This window comes from Plutella xylostella, chromosome 10, assembly GCF_932276165.1.
Source record: "Plutella xylostella chromosome 10, ilPluXylo3.1, whole genome shotgun sequence".
Classification (NCBI taxonomy): domain Eukaryota; kingdom Metazoa; phylum Arthropoda; class Insecta; order Lepidoptera; family Plutellidae; genus Plutella; species Plutella xylostella.
This window is the reverse complement of record NC_063990.1, coordinates 6,550,340-6,578,014: the sequence shown is the minus strand read 5'-3', so window position 1 is coordinate 6,578,014 and position 27,675 is coordinate 6,550,340. Positions and strand designations below refer to the sequence as shown.

The following is a 27,675-nucleotide window of genomic DNA, read 5'->3' as shown; positions in this document are numbered from 1 at the left end:
CAAGGCGCACACACAATAAAATATGCAGGAGGCTGATATGCATACGAAAAGATACGACAGCGCGTCCTGCCGTATCCTGGTTCAGAAACGTGGACACCGACCACGATTGGACCACCGATTTATGTAGTCTTTTAGCGGGATAAATAAAGCGCTACGTTTACTTTTCAGGGAGGATATTAAAAAAAAAAAAAAAAACGCAACAGCAGTGGGAAGATGAGTTGATTGATGGCAAAGTGTTGTGGTCGATGACCAGCAGTGGACGATTATTCGCTGACTATGACCTCATGGGTCTGGTGATTGACAAGATGGAGACAAGTTTAACACACTATGCGCAAACTTTGCAGGTAACCTTAAATCGCACTATAGGAAGGGTAAGAAATGCAAACACAAAATCAGGTAATACTTATATACGAGTATATAATAATATTATAAAATACTTTCAACTTATGGAGATACATCCTTAGGGGGCTAAAACAGTATGTACATACGTAGATCTTGTAAACTTATTCGCTTTTTCAGTCATCGTGAGTCCGATGCGGCGGCGTGGGCGCGCAGTAGACGCGCGCGGTGAGCTCGGGGGGCGCGGGGGACGCGTGGGGGGCGGGGGACGCGTGCGGGGCGGGCGAGTGCGGGGAGGCGGCGGGGGACGCGGCGGGGGACGCGCCGCCCATGGGCGAGCCCAGCGTGGCGTACACGGTGGGGCGCGGCGGCTCGTAGGACGGTGCGTACGAGTCGCTGCGCGGGTTGTAGAAGGGCGAGTCGTCCGCGCTGCAGTCGAGGTTGGGCGAGTAGGGCGTGGCGGCGCCGCACGAGGGCGCGTCGTCGCTGGGCCGGTAGGCGGGCGCGACGGGCGCGTACACGGTGCGGCGCGGCGGCTCGGCCTCGGGCCGGTGGTGCGACGAGGGCGCGTGCGCGTCGGACCAGCACGCCTTGCTGGGCGTGAAGTCGCCCTTGATGTACAGCTGGATGGGGCGGCGGAACCCCTTGCTGGCGTGCTGCGGGACGCCCAGGATGCAGCACTTGCTGAACCCCACCTCGGGCGACAGCAGGTACTCGCGGAACTTCAGCGGGTGCATCTCGATGGAGTTGAAGTTCTCGTATATTGTTGGCTGCAACAAAACAAACCAGCATTATTATCACGAAACGTTATTGGGGAGGACATCAAAATTCATAAAATACTCGAAAGGTGTCAAAATACGTTACCGCCGTTTACGAATAGGAGCGGCTCGGATCTAAAGCTTGGGTGCCAGTTGGGTTTATATTATTTGGCAATCATCTGTATGAAAACCGGTTACAACGATAAGAGTACACAATACCTATAGGGGATGTTACATCTGTTGCGAGATCTGTGAGGAGATTTTTATGGTCAAAACAGCAAAAGTTTAATGAACGAACGAATCGAACCTCAGATCTTCGAAGTTTTAGAGGCTAGAGGTCATCTTTATATATTATTATGTGCACAATGCACATGAAAAAAAAAGGAAACGTAAATAAACTTATCAGAATGAAACCCCTTTCAAAGGCAAACCACACAATAATGTGATGCAAGAAATAAACATACACAATAGCTCATAATATTGGCTTTAACGACGTAACCAGATGTGGGGTCAACGAACCCGCATGTGTACCGACAGGAACAAGTGTGGAACACAACTTTATTCCATTTTGTACTTATTGCATTTCACTTATTGCATTTGTAACGAATACTTACAGCTTTTACTTATTAGTGTAAAAAGACCAATTACAAAATAAAAATTACGATGATTATAATTAGTTCATTTCTTAGATATTTTTGTGCTGTGCAATTTTTTTTTAATATTTATGTATTTTATTTCTATGAAATTTCTAAACTATAAATCTCATGGGATATCATAAAATTATTGCCACTTCATAGGGGAACGAGCGAAAATATTGCAACATTAACTGGAGCAATTTATTTATTTATTTATTTATTTATTCATCATCACACTACATAGCATTACAGTTATAAAGAAAAACCTTAGCGCTACATAGAGGCACAATAATAATAATACTTATTTAGTTATATAATAATAATTTATCCATCAGACTATTCAGACTCACAAAATTTCAGACATGCCTTTTTTAACTTTGGCCAACCATCCGCAAACACATCAACTTGTGGTGCCGAATCTATTATGGCATTCACCATCGTAGTGGCCCGAATTAGAGGCGATTGTTGCCGCGCCACCGAGCGCGCTGCACCCACCGCCAGCAGCCTGTGAGATCTGGCTCGCAGATACTTGTTAGGGGCAAACAGGCAGCAAACCTCACCAACCATATGAGGACATTCCGTCTCTCCTCGCAGGGTCCTACATGCCATTATCGCTAGGTTTAGATCCCGTCGAACTTCCAACGAGTTGAACCCCAGCATTCCCAGCAAGAAGCTAGTTGGATAGAGGTAAGGATAGTATCCATATTTTTTCTTATATAGAAAGCGAAGGAATGCTTTTTGGACCTTTTCTAGCATGAGGGTATATGTGGACTCGTGAGGAGACCAAACAACAGAGCTGGACTCAACTTTGCTTCGCACCAGAGCACTGTATAGAAGCTGGATGACGCATGTTTGACTAAAATCTTTCGCATTCCTTATAACAAAACCCAGTCTTCTAAAACAGTTGGCTGTAAGAGCTTTAAAGTGGTCATGAAATGTCAGCTTTGTGTCAAATGTAACTCCAAGATCTGTAATGGTGTACACGCGAAGAATAACATCCATACCAAGCCTATAATCAGCCTCGAACGGGTTCTTCGCTCGGGTGTAGGACATAACTGCGCACTTGCTGGTGTTAAAGAGTAGTTTGTTGTCCAGCGACCACTGGTGAACTGCATCAAGGTCCTGTTGCAACAGAGCACTATCAGCCTCCCCACGCACACGCATGGAGAGCTTCAGATCATCGGCGTAGAGTAGGCACGTTGAGTTGTGCAGTTGTGATTCTAAGTCATTTATCATTAGAATGAAGAAAAGTGGTCCCAGAATTGAACCTTGGCTGACGCCGGAGCGAGTATGATAGGGCTCAGAGACATAGCATCCATGGCGCACAAACTGTTGCCGGTCGCGAAGATAGTCCGAGCAGAGTCTGAGAAGTTTAGGAGAGAAACCTATCGCACATAACTTCCCAAGAAGTATATCGTTATCGACTCGGTCGAATGCTTTTTTAAAATCAAGGTAGGCGACATCCACTTGTCCACCTCCCTCCATGTCCCGCGACACGATATCCACCAACGTAAGCAAGTTAGTCTCTACGGATCTCTTTTGACGGAAACCATGCTGGGCGTCAGACAGAAATGGTGCAACCTGCCGATAGATACGCTTGTGCAGTATAGACTCAAATATTTTTGCGGTCGCACAAAGGATAGCGATCGGTCTGTACTGATCCACACTTGACGTGTCATTGGTTTTGGGGATTGGAGAGACTCTGGAGAGTTTCCATCGTTTGGGGTAACTGCCAGTATGTAGAGACAGATTGAAAATATAATAAAGTGGCTCAATGAATGAACTACTGCAAGCTTTTAAAATGTACGGAGGAAGATTGTCTGGCCCTATTGCACTACGAGGCTTTAACTGGTGTAATGCTCTTGCAATATCCTCTTTCGATATTTGACCTACATGTATTAAGCTGGCAGTCTTATCTGTGCATGAGCGATTTACAGTATCAGCGTCAAGTGAGGGGGTGCTTTCTAAAAATACACTAGCAAAAAAGTCTGCAAATGCGTCTGCAGAGCCTTTGCCAGTGCACTCAATACCCTTATAGGACACAGTAGTCTCAAAACCTCCTTTGGACCTTAGCTCTGACATGTGTTTCCAGAAAGCGCGGGGATTCGACCTTAAATGGTTCTCGATCGAATAGGTATGAGCTGTATACGCTTTGGACAGTTTATGCTTAACATTCTTACGCAGTTCACTGTACGCCGTATATATGGTTGGATTTTTGCTGGCTTTCCATTTCCTGTGGAGGTTTGCTTTGAGGTTCATATCCTTAATTAAATCACCAGAAAACCATACAGGATAAGACCGAGATAATGTTTTAGGCCTGTTCTTTCTGGGAACTGACTTATTGAAAATATCATATACAATGCTATAAAAAGACTCAACGGCCAAGTCGGCATTATTATGAACCAGTACCTGTGACCAATCGGCGTTGGATAGCAGATCGTACATCAAGGCAAAGTTAGCTTTTTTAAAATTCCAGTCCAAACCTGTATCAACGTTGCTGGGATTCAATAACTGAGCCTGCTGAATTTCTTGCAGTGGTACTGTGATATGAAGCGGTGGGTGGTAGCGGTCGGCGCGCGGCACCAGCCCTCCGCAGTCGGCGGGGCGCACGCAGGTTGACTTGAACCTCTCCGGCACCAACACGACATCAAGCTTTCCACCAAAATCATTTAGCACATCATTCATCTCAGACATACCACAAACACTTAAAAAATATGCGTAGTAATTATTAACAGTAATAGAGGCACTATTTAAATTAAGATCTCCAATGAGGACCTTCAAACCTTTAAGGGAATTTATCTTATTTTCTACACAATGAAACCAGTTCATGTAAACTTCATCTTTGGCTCGTGGATCAATGTACACTACACACACATAAACCAAATGTCCATGTAAAATAAAAGAAGCCCATAGATCTTCACCTTTTTCGGTTTCTAGATCGGAACGCCGTCGTAAAGTTATTCCGGGGCGCGCCGCTAGCAGGACTCCGCCACACGCAGTTGGGCGATCGCGCCGCAGTATGCTCCAGCCACCTGCAGTTACTTCAGCGTCATCTATGTCTTGATCGAGAAAACTTTCAGTGATGCAGATTAGGTCATGGTCTAAAACTAATAAGTTTTGTCGTAACCACTTTAGCTTAGTTCTGAGGCCTCTTACATTTTGGTAAATGATATCAATGCAGCGTGTGTTATGTGAGCTGTTTGAAGAGTTATGTTGGAGGCTTGGCAACCGAGGCCTTTCGAAAGGGAACCCAGGGTTTTACCCTCGCATTATCAGGCCAGATGTCCACCGAGAAGCACTTATCATAGTAAATGTCTGGAACTCCGATTTTGTAGGATTTATAATCGCCTTTTGGTTTAAGTTCTTCGACCGTGCAGGTTCCGTTGGGGCATAAACTACGTAAATAGTCCCTGATCTCGTCTAAACCGGATTCCATGTTCCAAAGATGGAGATGCTTTCGGCGCTCTACTGCTCTGAGACTGGTCACGCTGGGTCCAGCTTTGCACTCGAGAGATGCCAAGCGGCGTGGTTTTTTCCCTCTGACTTCAGTCCACTCATCTGAGACCGGGAGCTTACGCTGAACATCCTGGGATAGGTCATCATGGGTTGATGCCGAACCGCTACTACGCCTACTGGGCCTGCTATCCGAGTTATTAGTGGCCGAGCTAGATGTCCTAGCAGCACACTCGAGCGCTGGAACAGGAACAGTGACGATCGCGTTTCGCTTGGCCACTTCGTTGAACAGCCTCTTCGGTTCTATGGGAGCGACAGATGGCGCTTGAGTGTTGTCCGGAGTTGGTATTTTTGAGTCACGCTGCTCTAAAGCCACAATCCTGGCTTCATTTAAGACCACGCTGGATGCATGTTTTTCCAGATTCTCGTTGCATTTATCCAATCGCAGTATTGCCTTAGCCAGCTGGTTGCTCAATTCTACAATCTCCATTCGAAGTTTCTGAATCTCGGTTTTACATTCTATTATCGGGTCCTGACCTACAACTTCGGGATCACTGATCTTCGTACGTTCTACTTTCCGTAAAGTGACATTCATGTTCCTTGGGGTACCAACGGGCGTCTTACTGTTATCACCCCCTCTTTTTCTGGAGCATAAACACTCGGGGCAAATCCATAATTCCTGTTCTTCAGGACTAGGGACACGGGTTGCGAATGGAGTGCATGAGCGATGGTAGAGTTTCCGGCAATCCTGGTTACTACAAATCAAACGATCCTCCTCAACTTTAATTTTAGTGCGACATCCGTCACATTTAAAATTATCTTGAATTTGAACCTGTGTCTGCAGTTCATCCAGGGTTTGGTTAGCCGACATTGCTAAATCAAAGTGTAAGGTGTAGCAAATAGGGCAGCGGAGTAGCAGAGTCGCAAGGCGGGCTCCAAATTAAGACCGCCTTCATCAACAAGAAATCGCTCCAAGTTAAGCTGCCTCAATAGTGACTGACCGGTTGTATACGATTATTTCGTCAGGCAGCGGCACTCGCTAGCTGGGTCAGTTGGTACGGCGGCCGACTCAGACGCCGATGATCGCGGGTTCAAATCCTCCAGCCGCAGATGTGTTTTTCAAATATTATTATGTAAGTAATTTGAATATTCTTACTCAAACCCGACGGCGACGGCTCACGACAGCTATCAATTCTTCGGGTGAGTGACTGAGAGGTCCGACACAATCCAATATGGCCGCTGGCACTTATGAGAGAATCCACAAGAGTAAGCAGGAGGTACCGATTATCTTAAAAGTTGACAAATTAAAATAATTAGCGTAAACTATCGCAGCTAAAAATACGTCCGCTCGCTTCAAGTGCAATCGGAGAAATGCCTGTATCGAAAGCGATCTACATAAGTAAGACCAAACAAATGTGAATATTTGCATTTGAATAGCTATTCAGACTCTCTTCTTCCTTACAAAACAGGATGTTTTACATATGCATTATTACGTAAGCAGATCCTTATAATATGTATCAGATATTTTCGTGGCTGGAAGTCAAAGGATCTATAATTATTTGTTAGCATATAAGGCTTTAAGTAAAAAGGAATTTCTACCTAGCGCATATGCACAGTTCGTGAGAGCCAGAGAATCTCACCATCACTCATCACAAACCCGTCACGTCCCCACTGCTGGGGCACTCCTTCCAATGAAGGAAGAGTATTAGGCCTATTCCGACACTCTGGTGGTAGCGCGTTTGGGTGGACACAGAGAAAATCCTACAAATATTATAAATGCAAAAGTTGGTGAGTATGTGTGTATGTTTGTAACTTCTTCACATCAAAACGGCTGAACCGATTTTAATGAAATTTGGTATGGAGTTAGCTGACACCCTGGATTAACTCATAGGCTATACTTTTATCGCGAAATTCCCACGGGACAACTTTTTAAGGCGAAGCGCAACTCGCGGGAACTGTTGGTAGCATATAATATTATTATTACCGTAAGCCGCTTCTTCTTCTTGTAGCTCGCCCAGTTCTGCGCCTCCAACACCAGCTTGCCTCCAGGACGCAGGTCGTTGAACATCTTCCTGAAGGCTCTCTTCAGCCCCGCGTCGCCCCAGTTCAGGTGCAGCCACTTGGTGGTGGAGAGGCACAGGATCAGGTCGTATTGAGCTGCCTCCGCCCCCGAACCTACCGCTATCTCTTCGCGGGGGACGTAGTTGCCCTGTGGATTGGGATTGTTCTGGGTTATTGTTTTTCTTTTGCTGCTGGTCATACATAAACTTGTAACATAATAATAGTTTGTAAATATCAGCCGATAGGCGTGCTCGTTGCATGCACACGTAATTTACAGGAAGCTGCAATATTTATCACTGTTTCAATCTAAGAACCTACATTGTTTCAAAAATGAACTCAGTCGTAAATGTATAAAGTTATGAAGCAGACAGAAGTGTGATAATGATGACACTATTATAACTTTTTACCAGAGTAAATATAATAAATACGAAGAATTATGTTTCTGCGTATAGTGGCTGATTTGTAATTTTATGTCACCCATGTATAGGACGCTGCCTGCCTAAACCAAATTTAAAAACATACATAGAATATTATTCTGATAAACAATTACCTGTTTGAAAGTAACATTATGCGGAAACGTCGGCAGAGCGGCTGTCGAGGTGGTGGGCGCACCGAGCGGGCCGTACAGCATCGCCATGGACATGGGGAAGTAGCACTGTCGCTCGCCCTTATTCATAGCTTTCCTATTCTTCTTCGGCCTCCGGAGCTTCCGCCCTTGCGGCTTCTTCTCATCAGCCTCGGGTTCTTCCTTGATCTGGTCAGCGGCCAGGCACGCTTCATCACATTTGGGTTCATCGCATTTATCACAGTTTGACTTTTTGTCGTCTTCTGTCTCGGGCTCTGTCTTAATTTTTACTTCCTCTTCCACTTTCTGAGGCTCCGGCGGAACCGGGATGAAGGAGCGCAGATTTTTCCGAGCTCTTCCTGTAATGAATTGAAGGAAATTGGAGATGAGTATTGATTTATTTTATATCAGTTATTAAGTCTACAAAATGAGTTCAATGAAGCGAGACCCTCCTTCCTGCACGTGTATGAGTGTTGCATCACATTATGCAACTAACAAGGACTTGCTAAAACAAACTGTTTGACTAAATTAACATGGTATTTATTACATAATATTGAGTCATATTTCTTGTTAACCAAATAGTAAATATTGCAGATTTGTTCAGTTTAACTGATTTTAGACCAGCCTTTGGGAAGTTCACTGACAAAAAAATATGGATGATAATGTAATAAAAATAGTAATACTACAAAAAAATAATATAAAGTCCTGAATGCACATACCAATTAACACTGGATCAATGTCTATGCCGACAACTGAACGAGCTCCCAGAGTCCTGGAAACAGCAATGGAGATGTGACCAACATTGCAGCCAATGTCCAACACATCCTTGTTTTGGAACAAATGTTGGTGCATATCAAACACTTGCAGGCGAACATCCATCATAGCATTCAGGTTGCGGTAGCCGTAATACCTGGAAAGATCAAAACACTAAAGTTAGAACATACTTTAAAGTAATTTCAGTATTAAAGCCACTGAAAAGCAAACTGCCTACACAGCAACCTGACCTTTTTTCTATCAATCACTGATGATTAATAGGAATTGAAATGATTTTTTACCACCGAATTCAGTAAAATTTACTACACTATATTCAATGTAGTTAAAATGTAATGTAAAGAAGGTTGTTAAACTACACTATAACTTAGTTTAGCTGCTAATTATATTCTTTTCAAAAAGTTTTATTTTTCTTCTCAGTGGCAGTGGTGGCAACTGGAACTGGCACCAAACCACTGCCACTAAACTTTCCCCTCTATTAGGGATCATTCACTTACCTATCATAATTTCCATACTGATATCTTGAATTTTTGAGGTGGAACTTTGGCAACTTCTTCTCAACATCATCGCTGCTGGGCTTGGGTGAGGCGGGACGCTCCAGCGGCGCTGGCCGGGGCTGCGGCCTCGCCCGCATCCACGCCCCAGGTTGTGGCACCACTGGACTAACTATCTTGTCCAATGAATCCATACGCCTTAGCTTTTTAGCATCCTTTGCTTTCTGAGAAGCATTCTCACTCTCACTGCAAGATCTCTTTCGAGCAGCTTTTGAAGCTGAAGTAGAAGCTTCAGGCACCGCAGGCTCCTTCATGACTCCCTCTACTTTTATCTCCACATTATCTTCTTCATTATTCTCTGCAGTGTTTTCAGTGGTGCGGCGCCGTTGCTTCGGGCGACCCTTGGGTTTCCGCTGCTGCTGCATCTGGAGACGCTTCTCGTACTCATCATTGTCCAGCGGCTCCATGAGATTGAGTGGATCACGAATGTTAGGCGGAATTATGACATCAATCTTGGCCTTGTGTCGAGGAGGCGTGGGCAGGGGAGATGACTCCGGAGTTACCGCATTCATAGCCCTGTTGATATCCTCATCTTGAAGACTGTTTAAATTTAATGGGTCAGAAATGTTACCTCCTAATAAGAATTTAGTAGGCGGGATAAAAGCATCTTTACGGGGTCTCTTGTATGGAAGAAAAAACTTTGAAATTGTTGGAAAACTTTGTGTTCTTTTCCGGCCCTGTTTGAATTTGGCCGCGGCGTAGTGCACTCTGCGCACTGTGTTTCTGTCGGTATTATCTTTTGAAACGACATGGCCCTTTTTCCCGTGGCGAAACTTTTTCTTGCCCTTTTTACCGGGAACAGTTCCGTCTGTTTCTTTGGAGGTGCTGGTCTCCGACTGGCCGCTCGTGGTGTTCAGGGTGGTGTCGGCGCTGTCCCCGCCATCCTGCAGCGAGGTCTCAGCAGCAGCAGATTCAACCGCCGGGGTTGTTGTGGTTTCTTCTACTTTAATGTCACTTACACTAATATTTTCTTCAGAGCTACCCATACCGTGGTATTATTTATGAAACATCACACGATAAATAACTACTGGACAATCAAATTTGCCGCCACGAGGGTTCTCAAATGTAGCGAAATGTACAAGGACATCCGTCAACGACGATAACAACAAGCTGATTTCCACGATTAACCAAGAACGTCTATTTATTTGAGTAAAACTTAACACTATATAAAAATAACAACCTCATACTGAGTATTTAACTTAGATAAACAACGATAATCACGAGAAAACAAGGTAAATTTTAAAAATTATTGCAGACCGCACCACACACAACGAATACCTGCATTAGCATGTTTTCTTTGCGTAAATTTCACCGCAATTTCAATGCACCAAAATGACATTGAACGAACCAATCACGATTTTGTATTTCTGTTCAATAAAATCATACCTACTCATTGAAGTGATACCAACATTTAAAATAAAAAAGATGCGTTCACATTTTGAAGTAATATCTTTGGATAGACTCGATTCACTCGATACTTTTCTTAATTCGATTCATGACAATAACTGACTTCAAAGTAATCCTAATAGTATTATGATTTGTACGGATGCCTTGCTTTTATAAGTGGTATTATTTGGGATTTTCATAAATTTTGGATCACGGACTGCTGCAATGTGATTCATTACTCATCAGCCAAAGTTAATGTCTTAACATTAAATTTACTAGAATAGAATAGAATAGAATAGAATAGAATAAATCTTTATTCAAAGAAAACAACTTATGCTATTACATACATCCCACAAAACCAAATGTTAATATGGTTTGACTGTGGGTATACTTGTGTGGGTATACGTGGGTGACTAGATATTCCCTTTCAATAAGTCTACGATAGATTTCATAATCTGATCTGATCGCACAAGTAGGCTTTGAGCTAGCGAGTCAAACGATCACAAGCATCTTCACAGCCGGTCGTATTTGTGCACTTGGACCCTACAGTAGCTTTTATTTGTTTTAGGTACTTAGCTTGTCGGGTGACTCCCTAAGCTCAACGTACCTGCTTACTTGTTAGGGAATTTATCGAAAACAATGTGTTTGTTCAAAATGAAAAAAAATAAAAAATATTTATTTAACTAAACTAAAGATTTTGAAAGTAACAAAAATATAGGTTGCAGTGTTTGGTCAAAATTAAAAGGTAAGATATAACAAGGGCTACCACACTAGGCTAGGCCTGTGTCGTGGACAGCCAGTAGACAGGTTATTCCCCATCATTTCATCCCCAATATTATATTTGATTGTTTCCGTTCCCTATCCTTTTTACCTACTCTGTGATCCTTTTATGGGTGTGTGAGTGTAGAGTTGCATAAACATAAAATGTTAAATGAAAAGCTGGTATCACTTTTAGGAACGCGTCATGTCAGTTTCAACAGTTTGAATTTTGAAAATGTCCGTTTGTCGTTGAATCGAAAAACTACAAAATATTATCCCGAAGTAAAATTTGCTGCATTGAGATTTTATATTGTTTGAAGTGTTGTGAGCTGTGGAAATAGACCTAAGTTAAACAGTGGAATGCTTAATAATTTATTGTCGCTGATCGATCAGGGATACAGGTATTTATTCTTATTATAGAATGGTGACGAAACTTCAGTATGAGGTTCAAATTATACGTTACAGACTCTTTCCCATAATATTAAAACTTGGGCTAAATACCTATACTTGTGGTTTAAAACCGGCTTCAGTCTATGGGTATGTTTACAATCTGTGTCCTAAAATCCTATAGTCCTAATGCAGAATTATAGCTTACCCTATGAAAACCTATGGTTCTGAATATAACATACTTGGCTCAGTAACTTCGTATTATGATATTCGTAAGTAATTAATGGTGTAATTTTGATTTCAGCTGCCAACACCATTCAACATAAACAGTTGGCTCGAAATTAAGGTGTGTAGCGCTTTATTTAATGAACTATGTACTTGAATAGTTGTAGAGGTAATTTATGTTATTATAACCAGATCTCTACAAATATAAAATATATTTATAATTTCACATTGCACCTATATAAATTAAACTCCTTGTCTCACCATACCATACATGCTATTACCAAATAATATACATCATACAAGTACCTGATTATACCTGCAATTGATACAGTTAAGTACTTAAATAACTTACATTAAATAATAATAATTTATTTATATTCCAGAATGTCAAGAATAACTAAATTACCAGTTTCAACCAGCAAAGAGAACAGACCAGGGCTGTCTAACACCCGGTCCATTGGAAGGAATCTAGTGAGCACACTCAGTGATGTTGACAAGAAAAATTTGATTCTCAACCATACTAAACCATTGAGAAATGGTGTTACGTCGACTGCCCCTGCGCCTCGCCTCAAGAGAGCTGCCACTGCTCCTGCTGCACCCAATCCACCAAAACTAAATAAAGTTGAAAAAAAACCATCAGTGGTAGCACCGAAAATCCCACCATATGACTACAAAGCTAGATTTAATGATTTATTACAAAAACATAAAGTAATGAAAGAAGAATTTACAGATCTTAAAGAAAAACATGAAGAAATATCTGATGATTATGAAAAAATCAAAGAGAAAGCACAAAGCAGTACAAGTGAGAGGGATCTGCTGAAGGAAAAGCTGTTGAACAGCCTGAATGACTTGAGAGACCAGACGGCAGAGTATGACAAGATTAAACTGGACTGTGACCTTAAAAACCATGAGATTGAAGATCTCCACCGTAAAACTAAAATATTACAAGAAGTAGCTGACAATTTGAAGAAAAAATCTGCTGAGTTTGACAAATTACAAATGGAATTTGATGACCTTACACGGCGCCATACTGGACTAAAAGAAGAAGCAGAGGCTCTTAGAGTATTGACTGAACACCTGAAAAGAATATCAATTGAACACGACAAACTGAAGCTGGACTATAAAGATGCTCAAGAGTTGATCTCTAAGTACAAAACTGATGCTGAAAGTCTACAAAACATTCTTGCTAACATGTACAAAGAACAAAGAGAACTGCGCAATACTGTTCAAGACCTAAAAGGCAACATCAGAGTTTACTGTAGAATAAGACCGCCATTGGAGTCAGAAGCTACAAAGAATCTGTTCAACTTAAATGTGCTGGATGAATGTTCTATTGAAGTTGAAAAGATTGAACTGAATTCAGCATCACACTCCACAAGGAAAGGGAAAGCGCAGCAATCATTCACTTTTGATGGTATTTTTACCCGTCACTCACGTCAGGAGGATGTGTTTGCTGAAGTGTCTCCCATGATACAGTCGGCATTGGATGGTTATAATGTCTGCATTTTTGCCTATGGGCAAACTGGTTCTGGAAAAACATTTACCATGGAAGGTGGGGCTGGAACAGAGCAATATGGTATAATTCCACGCGCTTTTAACATGATTTTTACTTACATTGAAGATTTGAAAAGGATGGGATGGGAACTCACCATTAAGGCATCTTTCTTGGAGATCTACAATGAAGTTATTTACGATCTGCTCAATTCCAGCAAAGACCAAGTGAGCCATGATATCAAAATGGTGAACTCCAAGGGGGCTGATGTGTATGTGTCAAACTTGAAAGAGGAGGAGGTGAAGAACTCTCATGACTTCATCAGATTGATGATATTTGCTCAACGTAACAGACAAACAGCTGCCACATTAAACAACGAGAGAAGCTCCAGGTCACACTCGGTGACTCAGATCAAGATCTCGGCAATCAACGAGCAGCGGAAAGAGAAGTTCATGAGTCAGCTCAACCTGGTGGACCTGGCGGGGTCGGAGAGCGGGAAGACGACACAGAGAATGGATGAAACGAAGCATATCAACAGATCTCTGTCCGAATTGTCGAAGGTCATCCTGTCGCTGCAAACGAACCAGTCCCATATCCCGTACAGGAATTCCAAGCTGACTCACCTGCTGATGCCGAGCCTCGGCGGCAACTCCAAGACCCTCATGTTGGTCAACATCAATCAATTCGATGAATGCTTCAATGAGACGCTTAACTCTCTCAGGTTTGCCACTAAAGTAAACAGCTGCAGAACTGTTAAGGCTAAGAAGAACATAACCATGGTTGATTCATTCAACTGACTTATGTAATTGTATTGTAATGCTGTTAATCTAATTGACATTTTATATTCTTAGAACTTCTTGTTTATTGTTAGACTGTATCGATTATGTTTTAATTTACTAGTTTTACTTAGTTTGTATTGTACTGAAGTGGTTGCTTTTGAATGTAATCAACCATTTCCTGAGTTATAATTAATACAATGTATACTTTAATGTGAATTTGGTTTTTATTGCATTCATTATCATTTACATATGATTAATTTGATTAACAATAAATAGATTCGGTTGTACAGTAGGTACCAACTAACTACCAGTAATAGTGTGTGTTGCCTTATTTTGCCGCAAGTGGCGCCATATTATAAGTGCCCCATTATGTTCACAGTTAATTACTTTATCTAGTAGTAGTTGTTTCATTATTTAATAATCTAATTATTAAATCATGTTTTAGTACAGTTAGGTTCATACTACTTTATAATTCTAAAAAGTTGGCAGCGATTACACATTTGTGCGTTGTCAAACTAACCAACTGTTCATGTTTGAAATAAATAATAGGCGGTTTGTTAGTTTGACAAGGTACATAAAAGTGTATTCGTTGCCCACTTCAGAACTATGAAGTGTTTTGGAATGAACTGTGAATAATTTCTCATTTTCTAGTTGCAAGATATAATTTTTTATTTGCTTACATGTCAAGACTTTGTTGGTTAAAGTTCTTAGATTTATCACTAGAGGTCGCTACTTGTATTATAATTCAATCAGTAGGTACACTTACAGGGTCGATTTTTATCAGTGTTCGGTCTGAAGCTGGGTCATTGAACCCAAAGTGATCTAAATATTGGTACAAAAGCGCTATATAACATATACCTATTTGTCTCCCTTATAAAATATTTTAATTTAGTTTCCAAAAGGTAGTTACATTTCTTGGCATAATATTAATCAGGTAGTCGGGCTGGTACCCGAGTCGGATGTCTCTGTCTCTGTTCAGCTGTATCACTGATAAGACTCGTGAATTAATAGCTAATTAATGTAGATAGGTTTTTTATTTTACTTCAGAGATTTTCGTGTGCCTAAAAGATAGGCCTGCCATACTTACAGTTTTTATAGGCCTGCCATACTTACAGTTTTTATGTACCTACTTCTTCTGATGATCTGTAGTTCAAATTATTTCTCTACGTACTTAGGAATGAGATTTTGTTGTCCCACGCCAACAGCTATAGACTCGCTCAACTTGCCTGGTAAGGCTCATGATATTTTCACTCTCACTTATGAGAGATAAAATAATGCTCTTAAGCAGAGTTTCGTTTTAATTATCTAATTTAGCTTAGGGCTTAGACCTACCTATCTATAATTTCGTGTTCTTGAGATCGGGATAAAAATAATAACCAAGGTTTATGAAATTATCAAAAGTATTTAATACATTAATTATTTTTATACAATAGTAGATATCCTATCTAAAATTAAAGACTAGATCAAAACGTTAGCGATACATCGCAATTCTTTTCAAATGCACAACAAAATAGTTATTTCTGTACACCTCGAGCTCACATCACGGAGCGCTGTCGGCAGCGGGCGGGCGCGGGGGGCGGCCACTCGGGGGCGGGGGCGCGGGGGCGGGGGCGGCACACGGGGCGCGGGGGCCGGTCCAGGGGCTCCGCGCGCTCAGCGCGACACGTCGGTCTCCACCGCCTCCATCATGGCGATGAGCCGGTCCAGGCCGAACAGGAAGCCCTCCTCGTGGTTGCCCTGCGTCCAGCGAGCGCGGTGGTCCACGCGCGCGCCCGCCGGCACCTCGCGCGTCTTGGCGAAGTCGATGAGCCACGCGCCCGCGCGCTCCTCGTCGAAGATGATGAAGATGCTGCTGCCGACGATCTCGTGCGTCTTGAAGTACTCGGAGCTCTCGAACAGGTCGCGGATCTCGCGCAGGCGCTGCACGATGGCGCGGCGCGCGCGCTCGTTGGCGCCCAGGAAGCGCGCCATGGTGGCGGCCAGCTGCTGGGGCTCGCGCACCGCCTGCAGGTCCGTGAGCGGCGCGCGGCCCGGCAGCTTCACCGCCTCGATGCGGAAGCCCTGCTCGGCCGAGGAGGAGCGCTGCTCGCGGAACTGCATGTAGCGCAGCTTGGTGACGGCGCGCGCGGCGTGCTCGGCGGCGCTGGGCGCGCGCGGGTCGAGCCGCACCATCTTGTCGTACAGGTCGGGGCGCGCGCGCTCGTTGCTCACCTCGTCCTCGAGGAAGGTGCGCGTGCCCATCTTCACGTCCATGACGTGCGGGTCGCGGAAGCCGTGCAGCAGGTCCTGCAGCTCCAGGAAGCGCTCGCCCTGGTACTCCAGCTCGCGGTAGTAGCGCGGGATGGCGGCGCGCATGTGCGGGCAGGCGGCCAGCGCCTCGTAGGCGTCGCGCTCGGGCGAGTGCGCGGCGTGGTCGCCCGGCGCGCGGCGCTTCCACACCGTGCCCGGCCCGGCCGGCGCCAGCGAGCCCGGGTGCCCCGCCAGCTGGAACCACTCCGACGACCGCGACTTCAGCAGCGCGTCCGACGCCGGCGCGGATAATTCTAAAGCATTCTGCAACAATACAAAATTCAAGTTAGTTCCGTTTTTCTATTAAATTAAATAAAATAAATGAAAGATAACAGGGCTTTTAATATTGGCCAGACTGAGACTTCTAGAACACCAAGAAAATAAAAACTAAACACCCAAGTTATCCATAAAAGTCGCTTCTCAATGATGCTGGTTTGTTTGTTTTTTTGTTAACAAACTCAATGAAAATTTCCGACACCCACTCAACCAACTGGTTTAAAAAACTGTTGTTTTTGTTAGTTAGCTAACTGATTGTATGAAATGAACTAACATTGTAATTTAAATAGTACTTACAATAGCTAGGAACTTGAGTAGATCGGAGGGGGTGGTGGCGGCCGGGGGCGCGGTGGGCGCCTCCTGCGGGGCGGCGCGGCCCCAGCGGCGGAACAGAGCGCCCTCCTTGCGCCACCTCTCATCCTCCTTGCCAGGTGCGGCGACCTGTAGACAACCAAGACAACACCTTTAGAAACTGAGTAACGGAGCACAAACACAGCACGGGACACAAGTTCACTTGCACGTATCGAACAACACTAGTCACAGTGCGTGACGTACCGCTATGATCTTGTTGGCGGCGTACAGCAGCCCGCCGGGGCCCAGGCGGCCCAGCATGGACTGGCGGGAGACGCTGTTCATCTTGCTGGTGACGGTCATGTTGTAGTTGTTGTAGAGTAGTGTGCGAGATACGCGAGTAGCAGTGGCGCGAGCAGCGAGCGAGACGTGGGCGCGGCGACTGCGAGCGAGCTAGTGTGCGGCAGGGAGGGCAGGGCGCGTTATATAGAGGCCTCGAGTCGAGTGACGTCGCGCCGCGGCCCGCGCCCCGCGAGCCTCACCGCCGCGACCAGTTCCCGCCGACTTTTTCACAACCGGCTGCTAAGTGCATTGAAAAGCTTGACTTCGAGGCGTGAGCATCATTTGTCAAGAGTCAAGACTATTCTCAAGTGACATAAGTTACGAAAGACGCACGCAATAGATTTTGTGCTTATGAAAATTTGTTACAGTGGGTAGAACAAATTATAAAATGACTACGTAGGTCGAGTCACATTGAATATAATGGTGTTGTTTAGTCCATCCGTCAGTTGATCTTTTGAATTGAAACTGCAAGACTTGGTGGGTGTACTGTGGGTAGTGGGACCACTAACTTGTGTACCATTCAGACTAATGTTTAAAATTTGAAGTCATTTAGGAGCATATTCATTTTACAGGCGGACGGTCTCACCCTAACATTGATAAAGTTTTTCAAAATGCGTAAATTCAAAAATTATCAAATTCGGTCCATAAATGGCGAAGATATCGATAAAGACTGGAGCATGGAAGTAGAAAAATTGAGATACATTTAAGTAAAAAAATGCATACACACGAATTGAGAACCTCCTCCATTTTTCGAAATCTGTAAAAACTAGGTAGGTGGCAGTTCTTCAAATGCATTTTACTTCATTACCCGCGATTGGTAAACTATAACTATGTACTTGGCTCTTACGAATTTTGAAAGAAATGATCGTTGTATAAATTAATGAATGAAGAAGGCGTGGCGTAACTTACTGAATATACATTAGATAAACATTCGTTTTAACTTTCTTAAGAACAATATAAGTTCAATTGTTACGAATTCCATACGAAATTAGCTGTTTTTGTGACGAATGAGTCACAGTAGACAGTGCGCCCTAATGATTTAATTAATAAAATTATTTAGGTTTTTACCTAGGTAAGATACTGTTCACCTAGGCCCTAGCCCTAGCGTCCATATCGTTATATCTATGTACCTATATTTTTATTAACTTTATTTACATAATTAGGTGATACGGAAAGTACCGTCCGTCCCTCATAAGTCATAACTTTTTTACTTAGGTAAGTAGATAAGTATGCGTTTTTTTCCAAACTACTTACATGGTATAAGTAGAGGCTATCAACCTACGGCTCTTACAATAAGTATTATCCACTTACATGCGCTACTGGAAAGTTACCTCCTAAAATAAACTGCGATAGTATCAACAATAACATCATATCACATTACAGCTTGACGTAAATAAGACCTAATTGCGCAAACAATCTAGGTTAGGAGTTGTTCAAAAAGTGCAACGTGCCGAAACGTGACGTTGCCTTTTCAAGGTACTGACGCAAAAGGGAGAGGGCTCAGTGACGCAACCGACACAGCCTTAACTGGTCCCACAGTAAATCAACATTATCATAATACAAAATGTATTCGGCAACTTTCAAAAGTTGAAACTTCGGTACGTCATTACACCTAAATTGAGCTGTATAATAATATAAGTTAAGCTGTTGTATCGCTGCGCCGTGCATGTTAAGATGTAGGTCCTATAACAAAAAGAGTGGCTGACGTAGGTCTTACCTATATTTTGAACCCTATTTGTAAAATTATAGGTGTTGATGCTCTTCCACGGACCTATCATTATTATATTAAGTAATATTATATATTAAGTACCTACCCATAAGTAAAAAATGGAAAATAAGTAGGTAATGTAAAGGCTGAGTTACCGATCGTAAACTGGTAAAAATCTAAACTAGTTAATTCAAGTAATGATATGAATTTTATTTGTTTTTAGGATACTAACAATAAAGCTACTTTAACACTTATTTTTACTACCATCGTAAAATGACGGTTTATGTAGACTGGGTAGTGGGTACTTACAGAGGTATTTATTATCTACATAAGTTCTTGTATGACAAACCGCTATTATTTTAATACCACATCTTTTAGAAAGTTTTAAAACTATAGGCGCCTATAGGCAGTTAAATAAAATACACTGTCTCCGCCAGTGAGGTTCCTATGAGTGAGGGGCCTAGCCGCCTACATACTTCATCCCTTATATATGTATCGTGACGTGATATTCGTGCTTGCTGGCTGTCTCAAGGAAAAATACTTATCATTCAATCGCAGTGAGGGGTAACTTCTGTACAAAACGTTGATTACAATAATAACATCCATCTCCATCTTCTGTGCACTGAATAATGCACATATTCAGTGCTACAATAAACCTGCACAGGTAGCTATGACTTTATATAATGCTAATCTAGGATCGATCTAGCAGAGGATCGCTAATGTAGTCGGCTCCTACAGTCAACATACTCTGGCGATGAATTAAACATTTGTTTTCCAAGGAGGATTACCGACGCGATCCCACGAACGGCTTTAAGTTCTCACCAAATTGTAATTTGGGGGATATTTCATAATTCTCCGCGACATATATTTTCGAAGTGCTTTTAGGACTGCTCAGCCCAATTATCTGGGGTTTGCGCTTTGCTAATGCTGCTAACTTAGGTAGACGGACCTAAAGGTTTTGAAAAAGTTCACAAATAACAAGATGCGTAGTTACATACTTAACTAAGTGATATTAAATTTATCCTTTCAGTTAGAGCAAGTTATTTAATACAATGTTACAATGTACTATCGATGGTTACCGCAACGAGTAGCTACCTCGTAGTAGAGTTAATAGCATTGAGATTAACTCAAGACGTGCTGTTGTTGGCGAGTGTGAAACATATTCTGAATTATAAGATAACTCATATTTTTTGCTCAAAGACGTAGGCACTCAGAAGGCGTTGATACCAACGCGAGGACGTCAGTACTATCCTATGACGGCATTAGCAAAAAATATGCAAAAGTCGCATATCCAGTCCAGTCATATTCATATCATAATGTATTTCACATGGCTATTAAGCTGTTCGAGCCAGGTGCTCTATGCTCAGAATGTAGGCTAGTATTTACAAGTAAACAGTTGCTTACGTCTAACAGGAATGCGCGTGTAGACTTAATTAGGCGTCTGTTATCATGACAATAGAGATGTATGGTAATATATGTAGAGTCTGGTGGTGATGACGGATGTCTCGCTCGTACGAGGGTCTGGTGATGCTCAGGGTGAGATAAGCAGGTCAGGTCAGGGTCGGAGTGCAGTATCCTAAGCTGCATTATGCGCAGACGCCGCCGGCGCGTGGATTTAATGCAGTCTCGAGGACGTTTAGCTCCTAGTACCTAGATCGGTTGCACTCGCCATGCGCTCATCTATCCACATCTCGACCAGCATACCAAGTGTTCTGCATAATTTGTGCTCTTGTTTTTCTCGCAAAGCTCCTATTGCGTTGTTGGATTAAGAGATTAAAAGTTGTTATGTTCGGTCTGCCGCTATGGTGGGGGTGTGCCGTTGAATACACAGCCGACGAGATTACGTACAAATAAAAAACATGTGTGTTATCTTGATATAGTTTACCTAGAGTAATTAAAGAGCCCCTTATCGAACGGAGAGTAGTTTGTAAAAAAAATACGCTCAACAGGGAATTTTATAGTTTTAAGTCTCTCAGAGCATCGCTCTTAGAATTAGATATTATTTTATAGGTATGCTAAAACTGTACCCACCTGGTCAAATATATAAAATGGGTAAAAAACCGTGAATTACGTTATTGGTGGTGTGAGAAGTTTGGTTCTCAATTATCAAATTACATAATTATAGAGTTAACTGACAGGCACATAAATAAATCTTCAAGCTGTAGAAGAGCGGAGTCTATAGGTATATAAATAAGACATCTGATATGTACACTGGACGTAAACGAATTTTAAGTTGAAGAAAAAAATCTTTACTGAGCATGGTATTATTTAAGTTTAAGTAGCTTGCTACTTAGTCACCCAGTGCTGCCTACTAGGATGCAGCCGCACTCAGCCATGGTTAAGAGATTACCCTCTAAACAGGTTGAATTCCACACAAATGTGCGATTGCATTGTCTTGCCCCGTGGCCCGTACTTTTCCGATGTTTGCTCGGTCGCGACCGCTCTCCGCAGAATAACTTGCTCAAATATGCTTAGAGCTCATCTGCTAAGAGTTTATATCTACCGTCCGAGCATCCGAGGATCAACTCCCAAATAGGGCTGGCAGCCAAGCACTTCATAAAAATAAAAAATACCTACAAATGGCAGACATTTCAATAAATATGTATATTATAGGTATTTACGAACTTATTGATTTTTTTTCAAATAAAATAGGTAGAAGAATGATGTAAAGGTCATAAATAAATATCTGGGTGGAAGGTGGTGAAAGGGCTATTTGGCAGCCCAAAGGCACTTGAAGAAAATGCATATTAAGTAGGAAAGTTGTTAAACAATATTTAATTATTTACTCAAATCTTATAGTTTTACAGTTTAATATCATGAAAACTCCGCTCATGGACAAAGGCTATTTTCCCCAGCTGGCAACCCTGCGCGATGGTAGCACGCGCCAACCATCACGATCTATAACCACATAGCCGTCTCGGACATTATTATAATAAATAGATATTAAATACCCATATTGCAAATCATGCACCTACAACTTACGCTTTTTACCGTTGTTAATTTTACAGTTTAAAATGATTTTTACGTTTTTCATTTTGGATTAACTGATTATTGTACCAATGTTTTAAATAAATGCCTGCTACATTTAATTTGTTTGACTCCAGTTGTGTAATTATAAACCTTTATTTATTTATTATTATGCGGCTATCAAGTTACAAAACCATGAAACATTAAAAATCACCAAATGAATTCGTATTACATAATTTCTATACATTTTCAGTAGATGCCATGTAACTAAAAGTAGTGACAAACACACAATCAACAAGCTAAACAAGTTATGTACATAAATCTTCTTTCTACGTAAGTATACATATGTATTAACAAAATTTCAGGGAGTGTCTATCTATCTGTGTAAAATGATTCGATTTTTTTTCTTAAATTTCATTTTATGGTAAGTTACGCATTAAACATATTTAATTATTAAGAACATATTAAATTTTAATAATGGAGTAAAATAATTATTCATCGATATACCTAGGTACTTACTACTTACTAGATAGATAGTCTGAAAAAACTATTTCGAAAACTAGCATTAGGGTTTTCTATGTTTTTTTTTCTACGTACCTACTTGTAAAATAATCCACTAAAATTGATCGAGCAAATCCGTTTCAAGATAGCAAGTTTAAAATATGTAGAACCAAATCTGTATGTATTCACTTTATTACATGATTCATGCTCTCTTTGGAGTCTTAAATTCAAGATCATGCAACACATTATGCCTTTGCGAACAAAGTAAGTAACTATTTTATATTCTGTATAGGTATACTACTATAGGTTTTCCGTGCTAGCTTCGCATCGCACTACCTTTAGGGTGAGGCCCCATTGCCTTGCGTCATTTTCGTCCGAAAGGAACTATCATAAAAAAATACATATATGGCAGCTACGATGCAACGCACGCACCAATAGGTCTCACCTTTAGTGAAGATTCTGAGTGTTGGTCCGCTGAAAGTACTGAAACTGAAATATATTTTTATTCGACGTACTTGGCTCGGTCACTGAGGAGCATTGTCGAAAGATAACTCCTCGAGCATCCCCTTCCGACAAACCTTCTATCATTTAGTTTCGTCGGGACGAAAGGACATCCGTTAGTTGACTCGAAAACAACGTGGAATTTAAATTAATATAATGTAGTTACCTAACTTGGTTCGTAGCGCGATGAGTCATTAAAAATTCATTCATCGGTTCAAAGAAAGCGCTAGCGTCAGACGCCTTTGTAAATGTAATGAATAACAGTGGCATCCATCTACTTACTCAAGTGGTTTCGGCTACGGAGCGTGACGCAGAGCGGTGTTTGTGGACACCACACGCGGCTATTAGTTCAGCTGTTAGCTGTACAAGATCGCCCGATTTTAATGAGTTCCAAACCCAACGGGGTTTATTTAAAGATATCGAAAACGAAACATTCTTTAAAATAACTGTGAGAAGCGTTTAAAAAAATAACCTCTTTGAAGTTAAATATAAATAGGAAGCTAGAAGCTACCTACCAACTCATCATCATCATCATCTCAGCCATAGGACGTCCACTGCTGAACATAGGCCTCCCCCAGTGATTTCCACCTTGTCCGATCGGAGGCGGCCCGCATCCAGTGCTTCCCCGCGGACTTCACTATATCGTCCGTCCATCTCGCAAGTAACCGACATAGCCTATCGAGTCAGTAAGCTGAAATGGCAGTGGGCCGGACACATTACTCGAAGGTCTGATGGTCGGTGGAGCAGAAGAGTCCTAGAGTGGAGACTACGTACCGGCAAGCGCAGCGTTGGGCGGCCCCCCGCGAGATGGACCTACCAACTAAATAAAGAAAATACTTACACCAACCTAATTCTAACCTCACTTTGCCTATAATATCTACATAATTATAGTGAACCTGAAAATATTTCCTACTCCATAAATACATAAATTGCAGTAGGTAACTAAGTACGTATTCATATTCCTAGTTCCCAGAAACTCAATTTAGGTACAGTGTTTCTTTTCAATGCGAACTTGACAGGATAATACAGCCGAACGTGGTTATCCCCAGATCATGGCTTGTTTTCATGCTCCCGAATGTTCCTAGAAATAAGTACATAATATTATATGTACTAATCAATGTACCATCGGGGAACTCCACGCTGTCCCTATTTTAAAAAACAATAATTATGTGCGCAACTCGAAAAGACTACATACGAGCGAATTCCTCGATAGTAACATACGTAGGCGTTGCAATTTTCCTGGAGTTTATCAAATTGGTACCATGTGGGAATGATTGGTCTTGGTGAGACATTCTGTTCATAAACATCAGACTGTTTCCAGGTTATTCCCGGGGCTAGTCATAATGACGCGCAAACAAGAGCTGGGCTGTACTGTACATGTACTAACAGTACTTACAAATTAATAATAATGGTGGGTATTGTTATAGTTTTTATTTATTATGCTATCATGTCAAACAAATCACGTGCAAGTGACTTACTGTATTCAGTAGTTATTTTATTCTTATCCTACAGGTAATATCAAGGTACTATACCTACTTAGCAAGAAAAGTGTAAAGTAAAGAACTATAACTACCTCTAAGTATAACTCTACTATTATTGTTCCTAAGTTATAACTTAAATTAGTATAGATGATAATGGCTTAAGACAATACGGGGTCAGATGTTAATAAAATGGCCGACCGGAAGTGTCTCATCGCGAATACAAATAAAACAGGCAAGTCGGGCGGGGCCGGAAGTACCCATGCGGGTTACATGATGTGCACTAGCTTACGAAAATCGAAGTTTCGGGTCTTTGCTGCGCTAACTACAACGATTAATTGCATGACAGGCTCTCTTGTTCGTTTTTGGTTAAGCTAGAATGAGTCAGGCAGTTTTATAGACTCCTTTTTGACTCATTTTTGATGTCAGTCGAACGGATATTAGTTATGGACCTTCGTTTACAGAATACACACTCATGATTTGAACTGAAATCTCTGGAGTGACTGAATACATAATGGAATTGAACACTACACCGCACATTCTAGTTGCATTCCCTAGGTAAATAATGCCTGATAACTATTCGTATTGGGATCGAAACAAAACATACCGACGATGTTACCAAGATAACTAAAAAATATTTATATGAATACATATTTATCTATATACCTACAAATAATCGATCAACAACAAATGTTAATATTGTAATCTATTTAGGTAAGTATATTATATATGTGACTGCAAACAAAAGAAAATCTTACTAAATTTCATTAATAACATGTAAATACGTGTGTCTATCTAGTCAGCAACACGATCCGAAATGCTATTTATAGTAAACTATGATTGGAAGAATCTACAAAATGTCTCACTCACTTGTTAATGTTAAGCTAACTTAAGTCAATTAACATAATGCATGTTTATCCAGTTTAAGACTGAAGTAAATCTACCCAAATATAAATTTAAGTCCTACTCAACGACAATTAATAATAAATGTGAAACTTACGGTAACTGCGAGTACAAAATGTTAAAATCTCTATGGAAAGCAGGCATGGATTTAGCTAATTACTCTAAGATATTTCTAATATTACTGATGCAATACAGCCTACGCACTGCACAGGTGTTAGTTATATTTTATCTAACAAAGCAAATGCTTTCAGTTATATTTTCTTACTTTTTACCATTTCTGCCTTTTAATTTATTTCCAACGGAAGGCTAGGTAGGTATTACTCTACTTAGGTAAGTGTTGTACTATTCAGGCTTAGCTATCATTCCTTCTAGAATGAATGAAGAATCGTGTTCTTTATAGACAAGTGACACACAATATACAATTCTCACGATTTTACCTCCAACTGCCTCGGTTGATCCACTCGATGACTCATTCATTTCTTTCTCATTTGAAATGGCCCATGTATACAAATGCATCTACGCAAATCTAAGGGCAAATGATGCAGATACTCTAACTTAAATTAAGTACTTATGGCATTTAAGCCCAAAACAAAAATATTGGTAACATTGGCGTTCAATAAAAACATGAAAACAGGACAAATTTTTATGCGGATATAATAATATTATGTAGATATAAGCAACCAATGTCATAAAATCATACCTAATATGAGCTACCGACTGCAATACTAAAGTATACTATGACTATATCTAGGTACATAAATATATAGTGATGTGATTTCAATTTGAAAATCTTCCACATTAGTGAAGCGTTGAGCAGTCAGTTCCAACTCCCACCTAAGCAGTGGAATATAGAGCTTTAGTTCTATTAGCATAAATAGGTGAAAAGAGATTATTCGGTTAAGTTGCGCGCGTAGAATTTTCACTTGGCCTAGTCGTACGCGTGACGTCAACCCTACATTGTATACAGAGTTCTTTGTTACAAGCTAAACCCTGTTCTTTCATAATCTTGCATCTTGTTTAACATCTTTGTCATCTACAACAGACACCTAAAAGTAAAGGAAGACCTGTGAAAAACACTATTTAGAATGAAGTTAATATGGATACCTAGGATATCTATCCCCAAAGACCTAGGTCTCTGCACATGTGCTCATTCTCATTACCGTTTTCAGGATATTTTTACAAAACAATAACTTTCCGGCTAGACGTTAAGCCAGTTTGAAACTTAAGTTAACTTAACTCTATTAGATATAGCTAAGCTTGGCCACCAACTGAACTCCGTAGTTGTATAAAATATGTAAGTATTTATATGCAAAAATAAGAAGAATGTTAGGAAGTTACTTGTGCACATACATTTTCGCTCACGTACCGTAGCAGATTGTCTATTGTGTTTGGACTACAATGCATAATGCTTTAATAATTAAATAATGGATGTATTCCGCTACGTACCTACTTATGTATTAAGTATATTAATTATTTATTGATTACATACCTTAACTAGCTACACCTTAAAAACTGATTCCGTATAAAATGTGCAAAGTTGAACTTACTATATGTAATTTTAGATTATAAGTAAAATGATGTTGTTGTATGTACCTACTATAAGTTAGTGATGTTTTGTTTTAATGTTTAAATTCTTTGTGAAACTTTATTGGCTTGTGTATGAACTTAATGTTAGTTTATAAGTGAAATATTATAAAGCTGTTTGTTTCCAAATAAAGAAAATTAAATTAAATTAAAATTAAAATTACACCTATTCTGTCCGTATTTATGGAACGGGAAGATGCTGTTAGTTGTTAATTCTGATGTTTTTTGTGGCCTTCCATTCTGCATGTAAGAATTATCTACTATCCCATAGAGCCAACAATATTCATATCGTTAATAGCCATATTTTAATTTGCAATACATAGGTACTAAGCCCTGGCCGCCGGGCGCTCACCTGGTGTCGATTACGAAATAAGGCGCATCGCTCACTGATCCAAGGCTGTTACAAGCGTCATATTCGCATTATTCAAAGGATATTTCGACAGTAGGTATAGAATAACAAAGTTTCTTGACTTCTATCAATTTAAAATCTTGTTTTTGGACATACTCGATCGTAGTGAATTTGAATGTTTTTTTTTTCTTATCGCGACCTTTTTTTATTACGTTTTATTTAAAGCACGTCCCCCTCTTGTGAGGTGAACTACCTTTTAAGTAGTGGTGTCCTTAAATTTATTTAGTACCCGTATATATTTGCCGTGTTATTCCTAGGTGGG

General features: G+C 41.1%; 3 protein-coding genes across 6 annotated transcripts in view; 1 reads left to right on the top strand and 2 right to left on the bottom strand.

Annotated features, from left to right (window-relative positions):
- Positions 1 to 392: 392 nt before the first annotated feature.
- On the bottom strand, positions 393 to 10,443 carry LOC105392503 (7SK snRNA methylphosphate capping enzyme bin3). Its single transcript, XM_038117980.2, has 5 exons — positions 9,080 to 10,443; positions 8,531 to 8,721; positions 7,797 to 8,170; positions 7,170 to 7,394; positions 393 to 1,109 (listed from the first exon to the last, which is right to left on the bottom strand). Exons 1-5 carry the CDS (start codon positions 10,120 to 10,122, stop codon positions 516 to 518), a joined length of 2,427 nt encoding a protein of 808 aa, XP_037973908.2. The 5' UTR covers positions 10,123 to 10,443; the 3' UTR covers positions 393 to 515.
- A 1,035-nt stretch (positions 10,444 to 11,478) lies between these two features.
- Positions 11,479 to 14,380, top strand: LOC105392493 (protein claret segregational). The gene is made up of 3 exons (XM_038118157.2): positions 11,479 to 11,682; positions 11,973 to 12,014; positions 12,277 to 14,380. Exon 3 carries the CDS (start codon positions 12,278 to 12,280, stop codon positions 14,180 to 14,182), a length of 1,905 nt encoding a protein of 634 aa, XP_037974085.2. The 5' UTR covers positions 11,479 to 11,682; positions 11,973 to 12,014; position 12,277; the 3' UTR covers positions 14,183 to 14,380.
- Positions 14,381 to 15,546: 1,166 nt separating this feature from the next.
- Positions 15,547 to 27,675, bottom strand: part of LOC119693749 (inositol-trisphosphate 3-kinase homolog) — a 77,822-nt gene continuing 65,693 nt past the window's right edge. For 3 of the 4 annotated variants that reach the window (XM_038118159.2, XM_048623728.1, XM_038118162.2), the window contains 2 exons: positions 17,027 to 17,170; positions 15,547 to 16,717 (listed from right to left, as the gene is read on the bottom strand). In XM_038118159.2, the coding sequence (XP_037974087.2) occupies positions 15,818 to 16,717; positions 17,027 to 17,170 (1,044 nt within the window). In that variant the 3' untranslated portion in view covers positions 15,547 to 15,817. Of the gene's footprint in view, positions 16,718 to 17,026; positions 17,171 to 17,284; positions 17,573 to 27,675 lie in introns of those variants that run through there. The other variant, XM_038118161.2, reaches the window with a different exon arrangement.

Bases quoted from the DNA above. Each gene is read 5' to 3' on its own strand.
- LOC105392503 (XM_038117980.2), bottom strand. From the start codon at position 10,122: ATGGGTAGCTCTGAAGAAAATATTAGTGTAAGTGACATTAAAGTAGAA. The intron at 8,722-9,079 runs GTAAGTGAATGA...TGATCTTTCCAG, and splicing joins CAGTATGGAAATTATGATAG to GTATTACGGCTACCGCAACC. The intron at 7,395-7,796 runs GTAATTGTTTAT...CCCAATCCACAG, and splicing joins ATAATGTTACTTTCAAACAG to GGCAACTACGTCCCCCGCGA.
- LOC105392493 (XM_038118157.2), top strand. From the start codon at position 12,278: ATGTCAAGAATAACTAAATTACCAGTTTCAACCAGCAAAGAGAACAGA.